Genomic DNA, 22,364 nt, shown 5'->3' on the forward strand with positions numbered 1-22,364 from the left:
ATGATAGCTTTCATATCTCTTTAGAAATCTGACTCATCACACAAGCTCAATAACAAGGGTAGTAATATTACATGTTGTTCTGGAACCTATTGATGTATTATAAAATAAATGTTTGCTACATTTCTAATAGCCATTTTAAGAAAAATATGGGCTTGATTAATTCTCAAGCATTGTCTCCAAATGATTCAGTTCTTGCCCCTAACTTTTTGGACTTATCTACATATACAGTATCTTCCATAGGGTCCTTAAATGCACGTCTGGTTTCTAAATATTTTGGGCTATAATTTCATATGTTGCAATGCAAGTTTAGCAATTTTTAGGTTAAAAAATACTTTTACAGTGTTTTTATCAGCCCTTACATTGTCATTGATCATGGCTTGTGCAACACCGGCCATTACAGACTTAGCATCACTTGTACGTTTTCTGTTGATGTAAATTACCCCTCCGAGATAGGTGATGAGACCAACAGGACCAGCAAACAGCAATTCCTTCTTTGCGATCTGCACACAACGATCTGGCAAAATCTCCATCAACCCTGTTCCAGAGAAATAACATTTAAAAAAAAAATTACCCAAAGGAAAAAGTGTATTTTTCAAATGCACTTAAAGTGAAAGTCAATCCTAGCGTTTGTGAAATGCTAGGATTGACAATTGAAACAAATAAACATACTTAATGCAGAAAGCTCCTTTATTTGTTTCAAGTGATCACCGTTCTTAACTGTTCAGGCAGCCCATGCAGAAATGTATTTTGCAAAGAGTTGACATTTTCACCTCTTAGCAAATAGCGTGCGCGAAATCCGGCTCCCATGGGCGCCAAGCAGTAATCTGCTGTGGGCTTCCTTAGAAGCTCAGAACGTCGATTGCTTGAAACAAATAAAGGAGCTTTCTGCATGAAGTAAGTTATACCTGATGAATGAAAGTCCCTTTTATTTGATTCAATAGTCAATCCTAGCATTTCAAAAATGCTACGATTGACTTTCACTTTAACAAATAACTGATGAGTTTTAGCCCAACCCACCCACCTGAGCAACATTTACTTATTTTTATAGCAAAAGTATTAATTGTTGCTATATCTGCATTAGTATTCAAAACGAGCATATTGTCCAATCCGCTTGCAATATGAGCACCCGCAATTCAAAATCAAGCAAAGCAGTAAAATCAACTGACATATATTGTAACACAAAGCCTCTTTTTTACCTAGGTACAGATTATTGTAGGGAACTAGGTACATATTATTGTAGGGAACCAGGTACAGATTATTGTAGGGAACCAGGTACAGATTATTGTAGGGAACCAGGTACATATTATTGTAGGGAACCAGGTACAGATTATTGTAGGGAACCAGGTACAGATTATTGTAGGGAACCAGGTACAGATTATTGTAGGGAACTAGGTACAGATTATTGTAGGGAACCAGGTACAGATTATTGTAGGGAACTAGGTACATATTATTGTAGGGAACCAGGTACATATTATTGTAGGGAACCAGGTACATATTATTGTAGGGAACCAGGTACAGATTATTGTAGGGAACCAGGTACAGATTATTGTAGGGAACCAGGTACATATTATTGTAGGGAACCAGGTACATATTATTGTAGGGAACCCGGTACAGATTATTGTAGGGAATCCGGTACAGATTATTGTAGGGAAACAGGTACAGATTATTGTAGAGAATCCGGTACAGATTATTGTAGGGAAACAGGTACATATTATTGTAGGGAACTAGGTACAGATTATTGTAGGGAACCAGGTACAGATTATTGTAGGGAACCAGGTACATATTATTATAGGGAACCAGGTACAGATTATTGTAGGGAATCCGGTACATATTATTGTAGGGAACCAGGTACATATTATTGTAGGGAACCAGGTACATATTATTGTAGGGAACCAGGTACATATTATTGTAGGGAACCAGGTACATATTATTGTAGGCAAACAGGTACAAATTATTATAGGGAACCAGGTACAGATTATTGTAGGGAATCCGGTACAGATTATTGTAGGGAAACAGGTACAGATTATTGTAGGAAACCAGGTACATATTATTATAGGGAACCAGGTACAGATTATTGTAGGGAATCCGGTACAGATTATTGTAGGGAAACAGGTACATATTATTGTAGGAAACCAGGTACAGATTATTGTAGGGAACTAGGAACAAATTATTGTAGGGAAACAGGTACATATTATTGTAGGGAACCAGGTACATATTATTGTAGGGAACCAGGTACATATCATTGTAGGGAACTCTGTACAAATTATTGTAGGGAAGCAGGTACAGATTATTGTAGGGAACCAGTTACATATCATTGTAGGGAACTAGGTACAAATTGTTGTAGGGAACTAGGTACAAATTGTTGTAGGGAACCAGGTACATGTTATTGTAGGGAACTAGGAACACATTATTGTAGGGAACCAGGTACAGATTATTGTAGGGAACCAGGTACAGATTATTGTAGGGAACTAGGTACAAATTATTGTAGGGAACCAGTTACATATTATTGTAGGGAACCAGGTACATATTATTGTAGGGAACCTGGTACATATCATTGTAGGGAACTAGGTACAGATTATTGTAGGGAACCAGTTACATATCATTGTAGGGAACTAGGTACAAATTGTTGTAGGGAACCAGGTACATGTTATTGTAGGGAACTAGGTGCATATTATTGTAGGGAACAAGGTACATATCATTGTAGGGAACTAGGTATAAATTATTGTAGGGAACCAGGTACAGATTATTGTAGGGAACCAGTTACATATCATTGTAGGGAACTAGGTACAAATTGTTGTAGGGAACCAGGTACATGTTATTGTAGGGTACTAGGAACACATTATTGTAGGGAACCAGGTACAGATTATTGTAGGGAACCAGTTACATATCATTGTAGGGAACTAGGTACAAATTATTGTAGGGAACCAGGTACAGATTATTGTAGGGAACCAGTTACATATCATTGTAGGGAACTAGGTACAAATTGTTGTAGGGAACCAGGTACATGTTATTGTAGGGAACTAGGAACACATTATTGTAGGGAACCCGGTACAGATTATTGTAGGGAACCCGGTACAGATTATTGTAGGGAACCCGGTACAGATTATTGTAGGGAACCCGGTACAGATTATTGTAGGAAACCAGGTACAGATTATTGTAGGGAACAGGTACAGATTATTGTAGGGAACCAGGTACATATTATTGTAGGGAACCAGGTACATATTATTGTAGGGAACCAGGTACAAACTACTGTTAAGAACCCGGTACAGATTATTGTAGGGAACCAGGTACATATTATTGTAGGGAACCAGGTAATATTATTGTAGGGAACCAGGTACAAACTACTGTAAAGAACCCGGTACAGATTATTGTAGGGAACCAGGTATAAATTTTTGTAGGGAACCAGGTACATATTATTGTAGGGAACTAGGTACAGATTATTGTAGGGAACCAGGTACATATTATTGTAGGGAACCAGGTACAGATTATTGTAGGGAACTAGGTACAGATTATTGTAGGGAACCAGGTACATATTATTGTAGGGAACCAGGTACAAACTATTGCATTGTTCATGCCTGTGCCAGACATATTATCCCAGTGTCATTTGAAATTTGTGGCAAAACGTTCAACTAAAGTTACCCTCTGTCTGTAAGCAAAGGGGCAAATAATGCACTGCGCACCTGGACAGCATATGAATAGTGACCCTAGACAGCATTATTCATGTTCCCCTCTGCACACCCTGCAGCATGCGTAACTCATAAGTGTCCAAGAAAACATGGCTGAAGTGGCGACCCTAACCCTGTAACAGCAATTACATATAATTGAAGCATAAAAAAGAAGTAGTGACATGCATTTTTAAAGATATAACAAATCTGATTTGATACAAAAATGCTTGATTTTCACTTGTAGCGATGGGTTTCCTTTTAGAGCAAATGCATGTCCATTTGCTTGAAAAGAGAAAGAGAGAGAGAAAGAGAGAGAGAAAGAGAGAGAAAGAGAGAGAGAGAGAAAGAAAGAGAAGAGAGAGAAAGTGAGAGAGGGAGAGAAAGTGAGAGAGGGAAAGAAAGAGAGAGATAGAGAAGAGAGAGAGAAAGAGAGAGAGAGAGAGAGAGAGAGAGAGAGCGAGAGAGGGAAAGAGAAAGAGAGGGAGAGAAAGAGAGCGAGAAAGAGAGAGAGAAAAAGAGAGAAGTAAAGACAGAGAGAGATCAGGGAGGGACAAGATACGAGGGGAAGATACATCAGTAGGGAAAGAGTGTGAAAAGAGCAGGAAGATATGGAGGATACTGCAGAGAAAAGTGGAAACTAATTGGGGCCGATTTATCAAGTGTCTGGCGGACATGATCCGCTGTAGGAAATCATTTCCGCCAGGCATAGATAAATGCCGACAGTTGATCATTGCACAAGTCGTTGGTGAACTGCTTGTGCAATGCCGCCCCCTTGCTTCTTAACTCCTGTTTCTGCCTGTGATAAATCGGCCCCATTGTCTCAACATGTAGCCCTTAACTCGGCCAGAACCCCCAAAGCTCCCCCTCCTCATTAATACAGTAATGGTTTATAACATTGCTGCAGCTGGTTAGTAAGAAATAAATGTGATGCTACAAGTGAGAAGTCTCTTGCATGCTCTGATTAAAGACAGTTTAATGTGACCTTTTGTATCCCTTTAACTTGTTATCTCCTGCCTGCTTGTCTTTACACATCTGACCAGTCCTTATGTTATTCTATGCAGCGGATTCTCTAAAACTTAAAGGGACATGAAACCCAAACGTTTGATTCAGACAGAACATAGTATTTAAATAAAGTTTCACATTTAGTTCTATTGTCACATTTGCCTCCTTCTCATGATATTCTGTGTTGAAGAGATACCTAGGTAGGCGCATGTGCACCACAGGGCAGGAAATAGTGCTGCCATCTAGTGCTCTTGCAAATAGATAAACATATTTTGACACGTGCACTCTCCTGAGCTTACCTACATGCTTTTTCACACAAAAAAGATACCAAAAGAACAAAAAACAGAAGTAAAGTAGAAAGTTGAATAAAATTGCATGTTCTGTTTAAATCATGAAAGAAAGATTTTGGGTTTCATGTCCCTTTAAGTGATTTCCCTATTATTCGGTTTGGCTACTGTCCGGCCGTCTGCAGCCTGCTCTGCTTACTCAGCAATCTGTATTTTCTATTTCATTTAATAAAGCCCAGATTTGCTTTATCAGAGGCACCCGGCCTCTCACCTGTGCCCGTCCTGTGGGTTAGTGAATAAACACATTCTATAAAGGACATTTTTGTTTTTAAAGGGCCACTAAACCCAAAATCTTTCTTTCATGATTCAGATAGAGAATATAAATTTAAACAACATTACAATTCACTTCTATTATTTATTTTGCTTCATTTTTTAGATATCCTTAGTTGAAGAAAAAGCAATGCACATGGTGAGCCAATCACACGAGGCTTCTATGTGCAGCAACCAATCAGCAGCTACTGAGCCTATCTAGATATGCTTTTCAGCAAAGAATATCAAGAAAATAAAACAAATTAGATAATAGAAGTAAATTAGAAAGATGTATAGAATTGCATTCTCTTTCTAAATCATGAAAGAAAAAATGTGGGTTTCATGTCCCTTTAAGTGACTGCCGGGGTAGGGACTTGCATACGGCTTCAAAATTAGTGAAGTTACCACTCTGTGAAATAAGAGGTTTTTTTTGTCATTTTAAAATTTCTTCACAATATTTAAAGATAGAATTTTTACTCGTACTCATTATATGGATACATTTTATAAGGGTGGAAATAAATAATACAATGATTTATTAGTTATTTTATTGAACATTTTGGGAAGGTGAAATGATGAAGTTGAAATGTTAGGAAATAATCACTTACAGCCTTTTTTTTTTAAACCACGACATTTAAACAGATTATACAAAACTATACTTGTGGCGCTTTTCCATATGGCACCGTTTTCCCATATTCGGATATTTCTGCAAACAAAAATTATTTTCTAAAATTGTTTGGTCTACTGAAAAAAACCAGGTGAGTACCTCACGGCAAATGGTGTTAAATCACTGACTGGGCTGATGTGAATTTAACTAGAGTTGCAGGGGAGACGTTACATTTTATATAACGCCACAACTGTCTTTTTTCTTTTACTCTAGCGGCAATAAAGTCCCACATGCCAGGCAAGGGCATTGGTAATGGGCACATACACACATGTAATATGGGCACCTGCATATCGGCAGAAGTAAATTGTGTATTCTGTCACATACATGACACTTCCCCAGTGATGTTAATTATTAAACAAACAGATCAGCAATTTCTCCCACCTCAGGCTGGCGTGTTGTCTGCGATTGCTAGTTAATAAAAACACAAGTTATGCGTCTGCTGGAGAGCTAAGTTATACGCACTAGGACAGAGCCAACACTTGGGGCATATTTATGAAAGTGCGAGCGCACATGATACGAAGTAGCGTATTATGTCCGCTGCACATCAATAAATGCCGACAGCATACGCTGTCAGCGTTTATCATTGCACAAGCAGTTCTTGTGAACTGCTGGTGCAATGCCGCCCCCTGCAGATTCGCGGGAAATCGGCCGCTAGCAGGGGGTGTCAATCAACCCGATCAAATTCAATCCGGTTGATTTCTGTCCGCAGCCTCAGAGCAGGCGGACAAGTTATGGAGCAGCCGTCTTTAGACCGCTGCTTCATAACTTTGGTGGCTCGCCGGAAAATAAGGGGCTTGATAATTCGGCGCCATAGAATAAACACTTGTATTTTATGTCACTAATTTGTCATCTGAGCACCCTGCATTCAGGTTTCAGAAGTGAGAGATCATCCCTTCATAGGATATCGTATATGATTCTCTTAAAGGGGAGGTTTTCCTCTAGTGTAGCCCTGGAAACTGGGGAATCTACATAATAAATGCAATGCAGGAAAGTTTCTAAATCTACTGAATAATTAAACTTTGAATTACATAGGAGGCGTCTGTAAACGAGACAAAAACAATATTTTTCTTTTCTACTGCACTTGACAGAAAAGAAGACAAAGCCATCAGGTTTAATCAAATTAATCGCTATAAACTACAGTCAATTTGAACTCCTTGATGAACCTCCATTTCAGAAACAAATTACTAGCAACATGCAATTATTGTTAATGTATCTGAAAAGCAAGATTACCTCCCGATGGCATTAACTAGCAAAAATAACGCAATAAAAGCTGACTCTGACGTGCAGGAGTGTGGTTTTGTGGTAGTAGTGGGGGGGGTGACAAACAGCACAACGTATGTGCCCAACATACAAATTACCGCACACTGCAGACGGCAAAACAAAGACAGGACACAAGCCCTGAGAGGCAGGCGCTTTCCCTGGTACAGAATTAAAGATTCCAGCAAGGATGTTGCTGTAAAGGACATTTATTAAGATCACAGGGTTCTGGAAAATTTCCCAGCCTAATATAGAGCTCTGTGGGATAAAAAAAAAACAACACACAAGAATCATATTAAGACAGAAGCAGATAGAAAAAATACAGAGCAATAATGAATTCACATCAATACACACGTGCTGGAGCTAAAATATTAAAGAGATATTTCAGTCAAAACTGAAATGCACATTGGAATTTTGAATAGATGCATTTTTTTGCTATACACATGTATTAGATGTGAATTTATTTTGTACGAATGCTAAAATGAATGAATTTTCAATATCTTTTTGCTTTTAACAGAAATACAACGAGCAGTACCTTTAATCTGTCTATAAACAAATACATACGCCAAATAAAGTTACTCTAAAGTAGAGAAAGGCTTTTTTTGCAGGTAAGAAAGGCTTCATATAACACTATTCATTGATAATCCAGCAATATCCTTGTCAGTTGATGGATTCCTGTGTGAGCCAATGAGTATTGTCCTTGGCCAATCCTGATCCCTGTTTGTAGCAATAGCACTAGCGACTATTTTAACTTTATTTAAATTTTTAAAAAAATGTACTGTAAAAATTACATAACGAAAAAATAGTAACACTTAGCGCTATCCCTTTAAAACTAACTATAAAATAAACACCACTTGCAGCAGTATAAGGCCAAAATAAACTTTAATGATTCAGATAGAGAATGTAATTTTAAACAATTTTCCAATTTACTTTTATCACAAATTTTGCTTTGTTCTCTTGGTATTCTTAGTTGAAAGCTTAACCTAGGCGGTTCATATGCTAATGTCTTAGACCTTGAAGGCCACATATTTTCAGAATGCATTTTAACAGTTTTTCACCACTAGAGGTTGTTAGTGCATGTATTTCATATAGATAACACTGTGCTCGTGCACGTGAAGTTATCTGGCAGCAGGCACTGATTGGCTAAACTGCAAGTCTGTCAAAAGAACTGAAATAAAGGGGCAGTTTGCAGAGACTTAGATACAAGATAATCACAGAGGTTAAAAGTATATTAATATAACTGTGTTGGTTATGCAAAACTGGGGAATGGGTAATAAAGGGATTATTTGTCTTTTAAAACAATAAAAATTCTGGTGTAGACTGTCCCTTTAATGGAATGATCCCAAGGGCATTCCAAATGAACTGGGAAATGAAGGCAAAAATGAGAGAAGCGCAACACCGGATCTCTGTGCAGAGTTAAAACACCTTTAATAAAGCCCCTAATGTAAGGCAGCTACTCACTAGGTTAAAATGTGCATTCAGATACATTAAATTATCACCATAATGTAGGACATCAGACAGCCTTGTATCGGTTTTGCTCAGCGTGATATGTAACAATACCCCGCAATGTGAGTTCAGATATTCTAGAAAGTCTGAGATCCAAAAGAACGTCCTTCCGGTAACGTTTTATAATGCAGTAAAAACAGCAAAATACCTGTACAGAGGAGAGGTGGCCCTCGGCTTCACCACGCCCTGTATCAATCTCCAGGTATGGAAGCCTCACTGGGACCTATTTCCTCCTATTACGGATTAAAAACTCATGAGGTTTGTAATATCCTTATTTTTCCTAAATATAATTTCTGGCTCTGGTCCCAAATTTGTTCTCAATATAGGGTCCAAGCGAAGAACCTGCCAATGTTTCTTGAGGATATGTTTAACCTGATGATGGTAGGCATTATATTTTGTTACAAATTTAGGTATATTATTATTACTGTTTAATCTACAGATTTGATCTTTATTGGTTTTATTAATAAGGTCCGCTCTTTCCATGCGGTCTCTTTAGTACTAAGACGAAGATGGTCCTCATATTCTTTTTCTTTGATTGTTAATATATTGGCCTCCCTCTCATAGTCCTCTCTTGTTGTGCAGTTTTGTTTTATTCGCTGATACTGTCCCAGAGGGATATTGCTCTTCCACTGTTTTAAGTGCCCACTCTTAGCATTTAAAAGCCTATTTCGATCAGTAGGTTTTCTAAAATTTCTTACTGCCACTGTAGTGGTATTATCTGTGTTTTCATTTTTCAACAAAGTAAGGTCTAAAAAATCTATTTGTACAATTATGGGTAAAAGTAAGATTAGCATTATTCTTATTCATATGTTCCACTAATCCCTCAATGTCTTCAGATGTCCCCTGTCAAATTATAATAATATCGTCGATATATCGATAATATTTCATGATATTATTATCATAGGGGTTATTAGCCCTAATAAATTCATCCTCAAATTGAGACATGTAGAGGTTTGCATATGATGGGGCAAAAGTAGTCTGTTCCCTGTATCTATAATACACATCCTCAAACAAAAAATAATTATGATTCAGGATGAACTTAATACAATCAATTAAAAATTCAATTTGTGTGGGGGGAAGATTGCTTTTGAAGCATTCCTGTTTCACTCTAGTCAAGCCTCTGTCATGTGGGATACTTGTATAGAGGGCCGAGACATCGCAGGTCACCCATAAATAATTATTCTTCCATTCTATACCTTCAAATGTATTCATTGTATTTACAGTGTCCCTCAAAAAAGATCTAGTTTGCCTTACCAGAGGCTGTAGATAGTAGTCTATATATTTTGAGAGGTTATCACATAGAGTTCCAATCCCCAATATTTTGGGTCTACCAGGGGGTTTGGAAGGGTTCTTATGCAACTTAGGCGCATGATAAAAACAAGCAATCTTAGGATATACTTCATATATATAGTTAAATTAATTTATGTTTAGTATACCTTGTTCATTCGCTCCAGTTAGTAGATCCCATAGTTCTTTCTTATATTGAGCCGTGGGATTAACAGTTAAAGATTGCTATGTAGTATTATCTCTAAGTAAATTCTATGGCCCCAAGTTATCAAGGTCTGTCGGACCTGATCCGACAGTGCGGATCAGGTCCCACAGACCTCGCTGAATACGGCGAGCAATACGCTCTCCGTATTCAGCATTGCACCAGCAGCTTACAAGAGCTGCTGGCGCAACGCCGCCCCCTGCAGACTCGCGGCCAATGGGCCGCCAGCAGGGGGGTGTCAATCAACCCGATCGTAATCGATCGGGTTGATTTCCGGCGATGTCTGTCCGCCTGCTCTAAGCAGGCGGACAGGTTAGGGAGCAGTGGTCTTTGTGACCGCTGCTTCATAACTGCTGTTTCTGGCGAGCCTGCAGGCTCGCCAGAAACACGGGGCATCAAACTCCATTCATAGCTTGATAAAAATGCCCCCATGCCTCATCTAAGTAACTTTGCTTATCTTGCACTACAATCCCACCCCCTTTGTTGGCCGCCCTTTGCACCACACTGGTGTCTTCAATAAGAGATTTTAGGGCTTTTCTTTCCCCTGGATTTAGGTTGTCCCTTAAATAATTGTTTGTGTGTAGTGTTGTTCTTTATAAACATCTTCTCTATGTCTTCACATAAATAAAAATGACATGCTCTAATTCCTTTGCACGTAATTTTATCACTACTGATCCTGCAAGTCTATCGCCTAAATTTAGAGTTTGGCGGCCAAAGGGGTGCGTTAGCTACGCGTGCTTTTCCCCCCCCCGCACCTTTTAAACACCGCTGGTATTTAGAGTTCACAGAATGGCTGGGTTTTCAGTGCGTTAGGCTCCAAAAAGGGAGCGTAGAGCATAATTTAACGCCACTGCAACTCTAGATACCAGCGGTGCTTACAGACGCGGCCAGCTTCAAAAACGTGCTCGTGCACGATTCCCCCATAGAAAACAATGGGGCAGTTTTAGCTAAAAAAAAACCTAACACCTGCAAAAAAGCCGCGTTCAGCTCCTAACGCAGCCCCATTGTTTCCTATGGGGAAACACTTCCTACGTCTGCACCTAACACCCTAACATGAACCCCAAGTCTAAACACCCCTAACCTTACACTTATTAACCCCTAATCTGCCGCCCCTGCTATCGCTGACACCTGCATATTTTTTTTAACCCCTAATCTGCCGCTCCGTAAACCGCCGCTACCTACATTATCCCTGTGTACCCCTAATCTGCTGCCCCTAACATCGCCGACCCCTATATTATATTTATTAACCCCTAATCTGCCCCCCACAACGTCGCCTCCACCTGCCTACACTTATTAACCCCTAATCTGCCGAGCGGACCGCACCGCTACTATAATAAAGTTATTAACCCCTAATCCGCCTCACTCCCGCCTCAATAACCCTATAAAAAATAGTATTAACCCCTAATCTGCCCTCCCTAACATCGCCGACACCTAACTTAAATTATTAACCCCTAATCTGCCGACCGAATCTCGCCGCTACTGTAATAAATGGATTAACCCCTAAAGCTAAGTCTAACCCTAACACTAACACCCCCCTAAGTTAAATATAATTATTATCTAACAAAATAAATTAACTCTTATTAAATAAATTATTCCTATTTAAAGCTAAATACTTACCTGTAAAATAAACCCTAATATAGCTACAATATAAATTATAATTATATTATAGCTATTTTAGGATTAATATTTATTTTACAGGCAACTTTGTATTTATTTTAACCAGGTACAATAGCTATTAAATAGTTAATAACTATTTAATAGCTAAAATAATTAAAATAATTACAAAATTACCTGTAAAATAAATCCTAACCTAAGTTACAATTAAACCTAACACTACACTATCAATAAATTAATTAAATAAAATACCTACAAATAAATACAATTAAATAAACTAACTAAAGTACAAAAAATAAAAAAGAACTAAGTTACAAAAAATAAAAAAATATTTACAAACATTAGAAAAATATTACAACAATTTTAAACTAATTACACCTACTCTAAGCCCCCTAATAAAATAACAAAGACCCCCAAAATAAAAAAATGCCCTACCCTATTATAAATTAAATAAGTTCAAAGCTCTTTTACCTTACCAGCCCTGAAAAGGGCCCTTTGCGGGGCATGCCCCAAAGAATTCAGCTCTTTTGCCTGTAAAAAAAAACATACAATACCCCCCCCCCCCACAACATTACAACCCACCACCCACATACCCCTAATCTAACCCAAACCCCCTTAAATAAACCTAACACTAAGCCCCTGAAGATCTCCCTACCTTGTCTTCACCTCACCGGGTCCGCTCGGCAGATTAGGGGTTAATAAGTGTAGGCAGGTGGAGGCGACGTTGAGGGGAGCAGATTAGGGGTTAATAAATATAATATAGGGGTCGGCGGTGTTAGGGGCAGCAGATTAGGGGTACATAAGGATAACATAGGTGGCGGCGCTTTGCGGTTGGCAGATTAGGGGTTAATTATTGTAGGTAGCTGGCGGCGACGTTGTGGGGGGCAGGTTAGGGGTTAATAAATATAATATAGGGGTCGGCGGTGTTAGGGGCAGCAGATTAGGGGTACATAAGTATAACGTAGGTGGCGGTCGGCAGATTAGGGGTTAAAAAAATTTAATTGAGTGGCGGCGATGTGGGGGGACCTCGGATTAGGGGTACATAGGTAGTTTATGGGTGTTAGTGTACTTTAGAGCACAGTAGTTAAGAGCTTTATAAACCGGCGTTAGCCCAGAAAGCTCTTAACTACTGACTTTTTTCTGTGGCTGGAGTTTTGTCGTCAGATTTCTAACGCTCACTTCAGCCACGACTCTAAATACCGGCGTTAGAAAGATCCCATTGAAAAGATAGGATACGTAAATGACGTAAGGGGATCTGTGGTATGGAAAAGTCGTGGCTGGAAAGTGAGCGTTAGACCCTTTAATGACTGACTCTAAATACCGGCGGTAGCCCAAAACCAGCGTTAGGAGCCTCTAACGCTGGTTTTGACGGCTACCGCCCAACTCTAAATCTAGGCCTATGTGTTTAACCCCAGCAAATGGGTTAAACACATAGTAAAAGTACCGCTTAGGAAGAACAGCTGGTGCAGAGCAGACACAGTCACTGAGTCAATTAGTGGCAATAGTTTCACGACCTAGCTGATGCTGATTGGTTGAACAAAACAAAAAAAAGTTCTCATGACCTCTTATTAACAAAAAATAATAATTCTCCATGCACATATCTAACAAGCTTTAGCAAAAATGATTCTACAAGCTATCAATCACCATTTTACAGAACATTTACACACACCACACAGCTTTAAACAATTATATACCTTACATATATAGTTCAAAAAAGCATAAGAACCATAGGGCCATCAAATCTGCCAATTTCTTTCTGACAAGTAAACTACACTGATTCTTAGGATATTGATTGTGAATTCCCTTAAACTATATTTACTTACCAGCTTTACTGGAGGTGTATTCCATGAATCACCCTCTGTCCTTCTGCAAATTACTGCTGAACCTAATACCCGTCAGTTTGAGATGATGACCCCTAGTTCTATGAGCGCTATTTTTTATAAATAAGTTCATATCTCTTCAGCTTAATATACATGAAGGTTCTCTCATATAAACTATCTCTCTTCTATAAGTTCTACACATTCAAGGTTAATATCTAACGTTTCTTGTCTACTTGAGTTGCTAAGTAAATTCTGAAGACCTCTAGGAAGCAAAATAATACTCCAGAAGACAGCTCAAGAATCCCACCTAGTTCATCCTGGTTTGAATTAAAACCAGGAAAAGTATCCTCATTGCATCTTCATAAAATGACATTAAAGTCAAAATTAAAGTTTCAAAGTTCAGACAGCATGAAGTTTTAAAGGGACAGTCTACACCATAATTTTTGTTGATTAAAAATATAGATAATCCCTTTATTACCGATTCCCCAGTTTTGCATAACCAACACATAGTAACATAGTAGATAAGGTTGAAAAAAGATCGAAGTCCATCGAGTTCAACCTATACAAATCTAAAATACTTACAAAAAGCTCCAGTTAAGCTTAAATAACCCCACTAAAAGGTGACTCATTTAATACTAGCAGTCATATCCATGAATTTTGTTTATATACAGAAATGTATCCAGACTATTTTTAAATGTATCTAGGGTATTGGCATTCACTACCTCCTTTGGTAATGAGTTTCAGAATTTTATTGCTCTTACAGTGAAAAAACGTTTCCGTTGCAGGAGATTAAATCTCCTTTCCTCCAACCTAAAATTGTGACCTCTTGTCAGAAACAATTTTCTAGGAATAAATAGAGCTTCTGCCATCTCTGAATATGGGCCTTGAATATATTTATATAAAGTAATCATGTCACCTCTCAAGCGCCTTTTTTCTAAAGAAAACAGACTCAGTTTGGCTAGCCTCTAGGTTAACACAGTTATATTAATTTACTTTTTACCTCTGTGATTACCTTGTATCTAAGCCTCTGCCTCCTTATTTCAGTTCTTTTAACAGACTTACATTTTAGCCAATCAGTGCCCTCTCATAAGTAACTCCACAGACGTGAGCACAATGTTATCTATATGGCACACATGATTTAACGCCATCTAGTTTTGAAAAAATGTCAAAATGCAAGAGGCATAAGAGGCGGCCTCCAAGGTCTTAGAAATTAGCATATGAACCTCCTAAGTTTAGTTTTTAATTAAGAATACCAAGAGAACAAAGCAAAATTGATGATAAAAGAAAGAAGGAAAGTTGTTTAAAATTACATGCCCTATCTGTCAGGGTGCCAGGGATCAGACTGAGACGAGAAGTGCAAAAATAATCACACTTTTACTAATAGCAAAAAATAATAAAAAGTCCACAAGTCAAATAACAAGCCAGGAATCAAAACCAGAGCTGGTAGTCAGACAAGCCGAGTCAGGAGCCAAAGCGAGTAATCAGACGAGCCGGAATCAGGAACAAGGAGAACAACAGAGTCAGGAACAAACCAGGGATCAGGAACCAGGAAGGACGTCAGACAGCCAGGTAATACACAGGAGCTCTCACAAACATGTCTGAGACAACGCAAGGGCAAAGCATACTGAACAGAGGCCCTTTAAATAATAAGTGATGACATCACAATTCTGAGACTGCATCCTGTCTCACACGGATGATGTACACCAGTCTGGCCATAAAAGGAAGTGCAGGAAATGAGCAGCATCACACAGTATGCACCAGACAGCAAGAGAGGTGAGTAAAATGGCTGCCAGCAGCACATGACAAACAAAACAGGGGAAAAACCCTGACAGTACCCTCCCCTCAATGACCCCTCCCCCGCAGGAGGACAAAAGGCTTATTGGGGAAACGGGCATGGAAGGCACAGAGGAGGGCGGAAGCATGAACATCAGAGGAGGGAATCCATGAACGCTCCTCCAGACCGTAGCCCCTCCAGTGAACCAAATACTGTACGCGGCCCCTGGACATACAAGAGTCAATAATGCTGCTGACCTCATACTCCTCATGGTTGTCAACAAAGATAGGACGGGGACAAGGCAACACAGTGGTAAACCGATTACAAACCAATGGTTTCAAGAGGGAGACATGAAAAACATTGGAGATGCGCATTGCAGGAGGAAGGTCAAGAGCTTAGGCCACAGGATTGACCCGTCTGAGTATTCGAAAAGGACCAACATAACAGGGGAGCTAGTTTATTGGAAGGCACACGAAGATTTAAGTTGCGGGAGGACAGCCAAACTCTCTCACCAACCTGGTAGGAAGGCTCTGGCAGCCTGGAACTTTTGGCGCTGCATAGAACGATGAAGGCAATCCTGAATCTGCACCCACGTGGAACGGAGTTGCTGGAGATGCTCCTCCAAAGCCGGAATACCCTGAGACATGAATGAATCGGGCAACAAGGATGGTTGAAACCCATAATTCGTCATGAACGGGGATAACTTGGAGGAAGCATTAATAGCACTATTACGAGCAAACTCTGCCCAAGGTAACAGTTCAGACCAATTATTGTGGTGATCTGAGACATAGCAACGGAGGAATTGTTCCAGAGCTTGATTAGACCGTTCCGCAGCCCCATTGGATTGAGGGTGATATGCCGAGGAGAAGGAAAGCTGGATCCCCATTTGAGCACAAAAGGTCAAAATCTGGAGACAAACTGGCTACCCCGGTCCGACACTATCTCCTTGGGTAACCCATGTAAATGGAAGATCTCCAGGGCAAAAATTGAAGCAAGCTCCTGAGCGGTAGGCAACTTCTTCAAGTGAATGCAATTGCGACATTTTAGAAAGGATAACAGTATTGCCATTGGAAACAGGGAGCTCGACAATGAAGTCCATGGAAAGATGTGTGCAAGGACGCTCACCATTAGCAATAGGTTGAAGAGGACCCACAGGGAGACGTCGAGGAGTCTTATTCTGTGCACAAACTGAGCAGGAGGCAACATACGCAGCAACATCAGAACGAAGATCTGGCCACCAGAATTGTCGAGTGACAGACCAAATCATTTGGTTCTTGCCTGGTTGACCTGCGGCTTTAGGATAGTGGTAAGTGTGCAAAAGTTTAGTTCGAAGATTTTCAGGAACAAAACACTTACCACTAGGCTTCTCAGAAGGTGCATTGATTTGTGCCCCCCAAGGGAGAAGTCAAATTAGTACGTATGGTAGCCAAAATATGGTCAGGAGGTATAACTGGAGTAGGTACAGACTCCTCCTTGGACAGATGTCGAGAGAGGGCATCAGCTCTAACATTCTTACTACCAGGCAGGTAGGAGATCACATAATTAAACCGAGACAAAAATAGCGCCCATCTGGCCTGTCGGGCGACAAACGTTTTGCTTCAGATAGATAAGTTAAATTCTTGTGGTCAGTAAGAATGAGCACTGGCACGCTAGTACCCTCGAGAAGATGCCTCCATTCCGTGAGTGCCAAAATTATGGCCAGTAATTCCCTGTCGCCAATTGGAGACAATTACTTAGAGAAGAAACCACATAGATGCAAGGAACCGTCAGGCGTAGGATGTTGAGACAAGAGGGCACCTACACCAGTCTCAGATGCATCAACCTCAAGAACAAAAGGCAGGACAGGGTTAGGATGAGCCAGAACTGGAGCGGCAGCAAAGACAGTATTAAGACTATCAAAGACTTTAATGGCAGTAGGTGACCAATGGAGTGCATCATTCTCTTCACGGGTCATGTCTGTGATAGGTTTGACCAAGGAAGAAAAGTTTTTAATAAACTTTCTATAGTAATTGGCGAACCCCCAAAAAAGTTGAATAGACCGAAGACCAACTGGTCGAGACCACTGGAGACAACTTTTCAGGATCCATGGAGAACCCTGCAATGGAGATAACATAACCTAGGAAGGTTACTTGAGTCTGATGGAACTCACATTTCTCGAGTTTGCAAAACAGGCCGTTCTCACATAGTCTCTGAAGAACCCGTGTAACATCAGAACGATGAGCCTCAAGTGTGGGTGAGTGTATGAGGATGTCGTCTAAATACACCACAACACACTGTTGCAACATATCTCGTAGGACATCATTGATAAATTCCTGGAAAACAGCAGGAGCATTACATAGGCCAAAGGGCATTACAAGATACTAATAATGCCAGCTCCTGGTGTTAAATGCTGTTTTCCATTCGTGGTCCTCCTTAATCCTAACGAGATTGTACGCTCCTCTCAAATCAAGTTTAGTAAGGACCGTATCTCCCTTGAGGCGGTCAAAGAGTTCCGTAATGAGCGGAATAGGGTAAGCATTCTTAATGGTAAGATGATTAAGACCCCTATAATCGATGCATGGTCTTAACTCGCCACCCTTTTTCTTCACAAAGAAGAAGCCAGCCAATGCACGAGAGCAGGATTTGCGGATGATCCCCCGCAACAGAGCATCGGCAACATACTCCTCCATAGCACAATTCTCCACAACAAACAGAGGGTAAACCCGACCCCGAGGAGGAATGGCTCTGGGTTGCAGGTCTATGGCACAATCGTAAGACCGGTGAGAAGGCAACGTACCGGCACGCACCTTGTCAAAAACATCTAGGAACTCTTGGTACTCCTCTGGCAATTGAGATACCGAAGAAGTGCACAAGACTTTAACTGGTTTCCGAAGACAAGTGGAAATACATTGCAGAGACCACAACAAAATTTCAGACCTGCGCCAGTTGAGATTGGGATTGTGCTTTTGGAGCCAGGGATAACCCAGAACAACCGGAAAATGTGGAGAGTTTATCACCTGGAACTGGAGGGTTACAAAATGGAGAGCCCCAACAGCCATGGATAACGGAACAGTTTCATGAGTAACGAGTGCGGGCTGAAGGGGCCTGCCATCAATGGCCTCAATAGCAAGCGGAACGGACCGAGGCAAAAAAGGAATGGAGTGCTTTGATACAAAAGCACTGTCAATGAAATAGCCCGCAGCACCCGAGTCAACAAGAGCCTGGGTGACTATGGAGGAGTCCACCCAGGAAAGGACAACCGTGACCAAAGGTTTCTCCTTTAGCGGTTCCGGGGACAAGGATAAACCACCCAAGGTCTTCCCACGACAGGACCTTAGGTGTGAGCATTTCCCGGCCGTGTAGGATAAGACTTCAAAAGGTGGCCCTGTAACCCACAATAGAGGCAGAGCCCCTCCCTCCTCCTAAAGGCCCTCTCCGCTGCGGAGAGACGCGTGAATCCCAACTGCATCAGCTCAGCAGTACCTGGTGACTCGGGACCAGGAGGCATGGGAGGAGAGGGAGGCATGGGTGGGGAAAAAAAACACGTAGGAGACAACGGAACAGGAGGCTTCCGCAAGCGCTCCTTGAAAGAGGGCCTCTCACTTAGTCTGATTTCAATTAGAATCAAAAAAGACACCAATGCCTCGAGATCTTCTGGTAAATCTCTGGCAGCAACTTTGTCTTTAATCGCATCAGAGAGCCCATGAAAGAAGGCGGAAAGAAGGCGGCAACAAGGGCTTCATTGTTCCAACCTACCTCTGCGGCAAGCATACAGAACTCAATGGCATACTGAGCAACAGATCTTGTACCTTGCTGAATGGACATGAGTCGTTTAGCAGCAGAGGAGGAGCGAGCCGGAACATCAAATACCCTTCGAAAGGAGGCCACAAATTCAGGGTAATTTGAAATCACAGGTTTATTAGTCTCCCACAAGGGATTTGCCCAGGCAAGAGCTGTGTCAGAGAGTAACGAGATGAGAAATCCCACCTTAGCTCTGTCAGAGAGGTAACATCTCAAAGTAAATGCCCACCTGGTTCAAAAACCCTCTGCACTGATTAGGATCGCCTCCATAATGCTGAGGTAGAGGTGCAGAACCGGACATGCTCCTGGTAAGACTAGGTGCAGCAGCAGAAACAGGAGCAGCCATAACTTGCAGGACACTTTGGTCCAAATGTGCAGTGCGAGTCAGCAGGGTTTGCAGGGCTAGTGCAAATTGATCCAAGCAGTGATCCTGTTCATCCATCCTGGAAATTATGGCAGGTAAAGGTGGATTATTAGCACCATCAGGATTCATTGCCCTTGCGTAACCTTTATAAATAGCAAAAAATAATAAAAAGTCCACAAGTCAAATAACAAGCCAGGAATCAAAACCAGAGCTGGTAGTCAGACAAGCCGAGTCAGGAGCCAAACCGAGTAGTCAGACAAGCCGGAATCAGGAACAAGGAGAAGAGCAGAGTCAGGAACAAGCCAGGGATCAGGAACCAGGAAGGACGTCAGACAGCCAGGTAATACACAGGAGCTCTCACAAACAGGTCTGAGACAACGCAAGGGCAAAGCATACTGAACAGAGCCCCTTTAAATAATAAGTGATGACATCACAATTCTGAGACTGCATCCTGTCTCACACGGATGATGTACACCAGTCTGGCCATTAAAGGAAGTGCAGGAAATGAACAGCATCACACAGTATGCACCAGACAGCAAGACAGGTGAGTAAAATGGCTTCCAGCAGCACATCGCAAACAAAACAGGGAAAAAAATCATGGAAGTTTATTTTTGACTAGACTGTCCATTTAAGAAACTTTTCCTTTTACTTCTGATATCTCATTTGACCATTCTCTTGGTATCCTTTGTTGAAAGGATTCCATGATATGCTCAGAAACAGTAATGTACTACGGGGAGCTAACTGATGATTGGTGACTACATGCATATGCCTCCTGTAATTGGCTCACTAGATATGTTAAGCTAATTCCCAGAAGTGCATTGTTGCTCTTTAACCATGTGTTAAAATGCTCAAATTCATTACAGCATTTTGTTTTTGCACCTAATCCCCTCTAAATAACCTATACAATAAGTTAAAAAGAACCAAGGACTATCCATGAGTTAGAGCCTTGTCATTGCTGGGTACAATGGTGTCACCTATCTACCCTCTGTATTCAAGGTGGGGCAGAAGGGAACTAACGCACAGTTTTACTGGTGAACAAGATGGAATAATTTTGAAATAAATATAGACACTTATTTCCAAACATCAGTAAGGATTGGTTCCTGCATAATTACAGCAACAAACTTGATCACAGCTGGTCGTACCTAAGAAGAGGTATTCTTTGAGTGAGATTGGATACAGCGCTCCACACTTCGCACGGAGAAAGCTTAACAAGCCCACTGTAATATAAGAAAATCCAAGTCTACAGCGAATCAAAGTGACCTTTATTCCCAATATGTGGGGGATCCAACAACAAAATAGCAACATTTTGGGTTCAAAACTAACCCTTACTCATACAAGCATGAGTAAGGGTTAGTTGTTGTTGGATCCCCCACATATTGGGAATAAAGGTCACTTTGATTTGCTGGAGACTTGGATTTTCTTACATAGCTGAGAAGAGTCACCTGAGTTTTGTTTTCCAGGCTTTACATGATGGGCATACTACACAATTAGGGACAATTTGTAGATAATATTTCTAATAAAATCAGAAGTTTAGTCTCCATGAATTATAAATTACACAAATTCCTACAAAACATATGTTATAACGTCTTGAATCATTGATTAGGACATCAATTGGTTTGGTTAAAATGTTTGTTTTCTTTAAATCCTTCTTCAACACTGAAATTGTGCTGTTCCGCATGAGTTAGACTATTAGAAAATGGTTCAAATTCATGCTGTAACCAACCTAGGCCAGTTGGCATATTTTAACGTGTTTTTTATAGGATATTTCACAGTAATGTGTGTTTCCATAGAAATGTGTTCCTTGGAAGCTGGATGATACACTAGCTCTGTATTTGTCTCCGTGGAGTGATCATTTTTAAAGGCTGAAGGACAAATGCGTTTTCTCCATGTTTGCCACAAATCTCTAGCAGCAAGTCGTTTACGGTGCTGAAATGCTGCAGGTGTTGCAATAAACTTTATGGATGTGAGAATAAACTAAGTCACTCAGGACTCCGGAAAGAAATGAACCACCTGTGTGATATAATATACATTCTTGCAGAAGAGATATGCTCTTGTAGATAGCTGTAAAGTGAATATTATATTCTATGTAGTGATCCTAAACACAAGAAAAAGTGAAATAATTCTGTGCAGTTATAACTCTCAGACAATAGGAATAATTTATTCTCTGTATTTATCATCACATGAGTGGCTGTTCCGTGTATTTATCATCACATGAGTGGCTGCTCCCTGTATTTATCATTACATGAGTGGCTGCTCTCTGTATTTATCATCACATGAGTGGCTGCTCCCTGTATTTATCATCACATGAGTGGCTGCTCCCTGTATTTATCATCACATGAGTGGCTGCTCCCTGTATTTATCATCACATGAGTGGCTGCTCCCTGTATTTATCATCACATGAGTGGCTGCTCCCTGTATTTATCATCACATGAGTGGCTGCTCCCTGTATTTATCATCACATGAGTGTCTGCTCCCTGTATTTATCATCACATGAGTGTCTGCTCCCTGTATTTATCATCACATGAGTGTCTGCTCCCTGTATTTATCATCACATGAGTGGTTGCTCCCTGTATTTATCATCACATGAGTGGTTGCTCCCTGTATTTATCATCACATGAGTGGCTGCTCTCTGTATTTATCATCACATGAGTGTCTGCTCCCTGTATTTATCATCACATGAGTGTCTGCTCCCTGTATTTATCATCACATGAGTGTCTGCTCCCTGTATTTATCATCACATGAGTGGTTGCTCCCTGTATTTATCATCACATGAGTGGTTGCTCCCTGTATTTATCATCACATGAGTGGTTGCTCCCTGTATTTATCATCACAT

The 22,364-nt window shown here is 40.5% G+C and overlaps 1 protein-coding gene across 2 annotated transcripts in view; it reads right to left on the reverse strand.

Moving 5' to 3' along the window:
- Positions 1-22,364, reverse strand: part of AGPAT2 (1-acylglycerol-3-phosphate O-acyltransferase 2) — a 214,687-nt gene that overhangs the window by 59,361 nt on the left and 132,962 nt on the right. For both annotated transcript variants that reach the window (XM_053695543.1, XM_053695542.1), the window contains exon 3: positions 360-535. In XM_053695543.1, coding sequence (XP_053551518.1) covers positions 360-535 — 176 coding nt within the window. The remainder of the gene's footprint in view (positions 1-359; positions 536-22,364) is intronic.

This window comes from Bombina bombina, chromosome 12 (genome assembly GCF_027579735.1).
Source record: "Bombina bombina isolate aBomBom1 chromosome 12, aBomBom1.pri, whole genome shotgun sequence".
Lineage (NCBI taxonomy): Eukaryota > Metazoa > Chordata > Amphibia > Anura > Bombinatoridae > Bombina > Bombina bombina.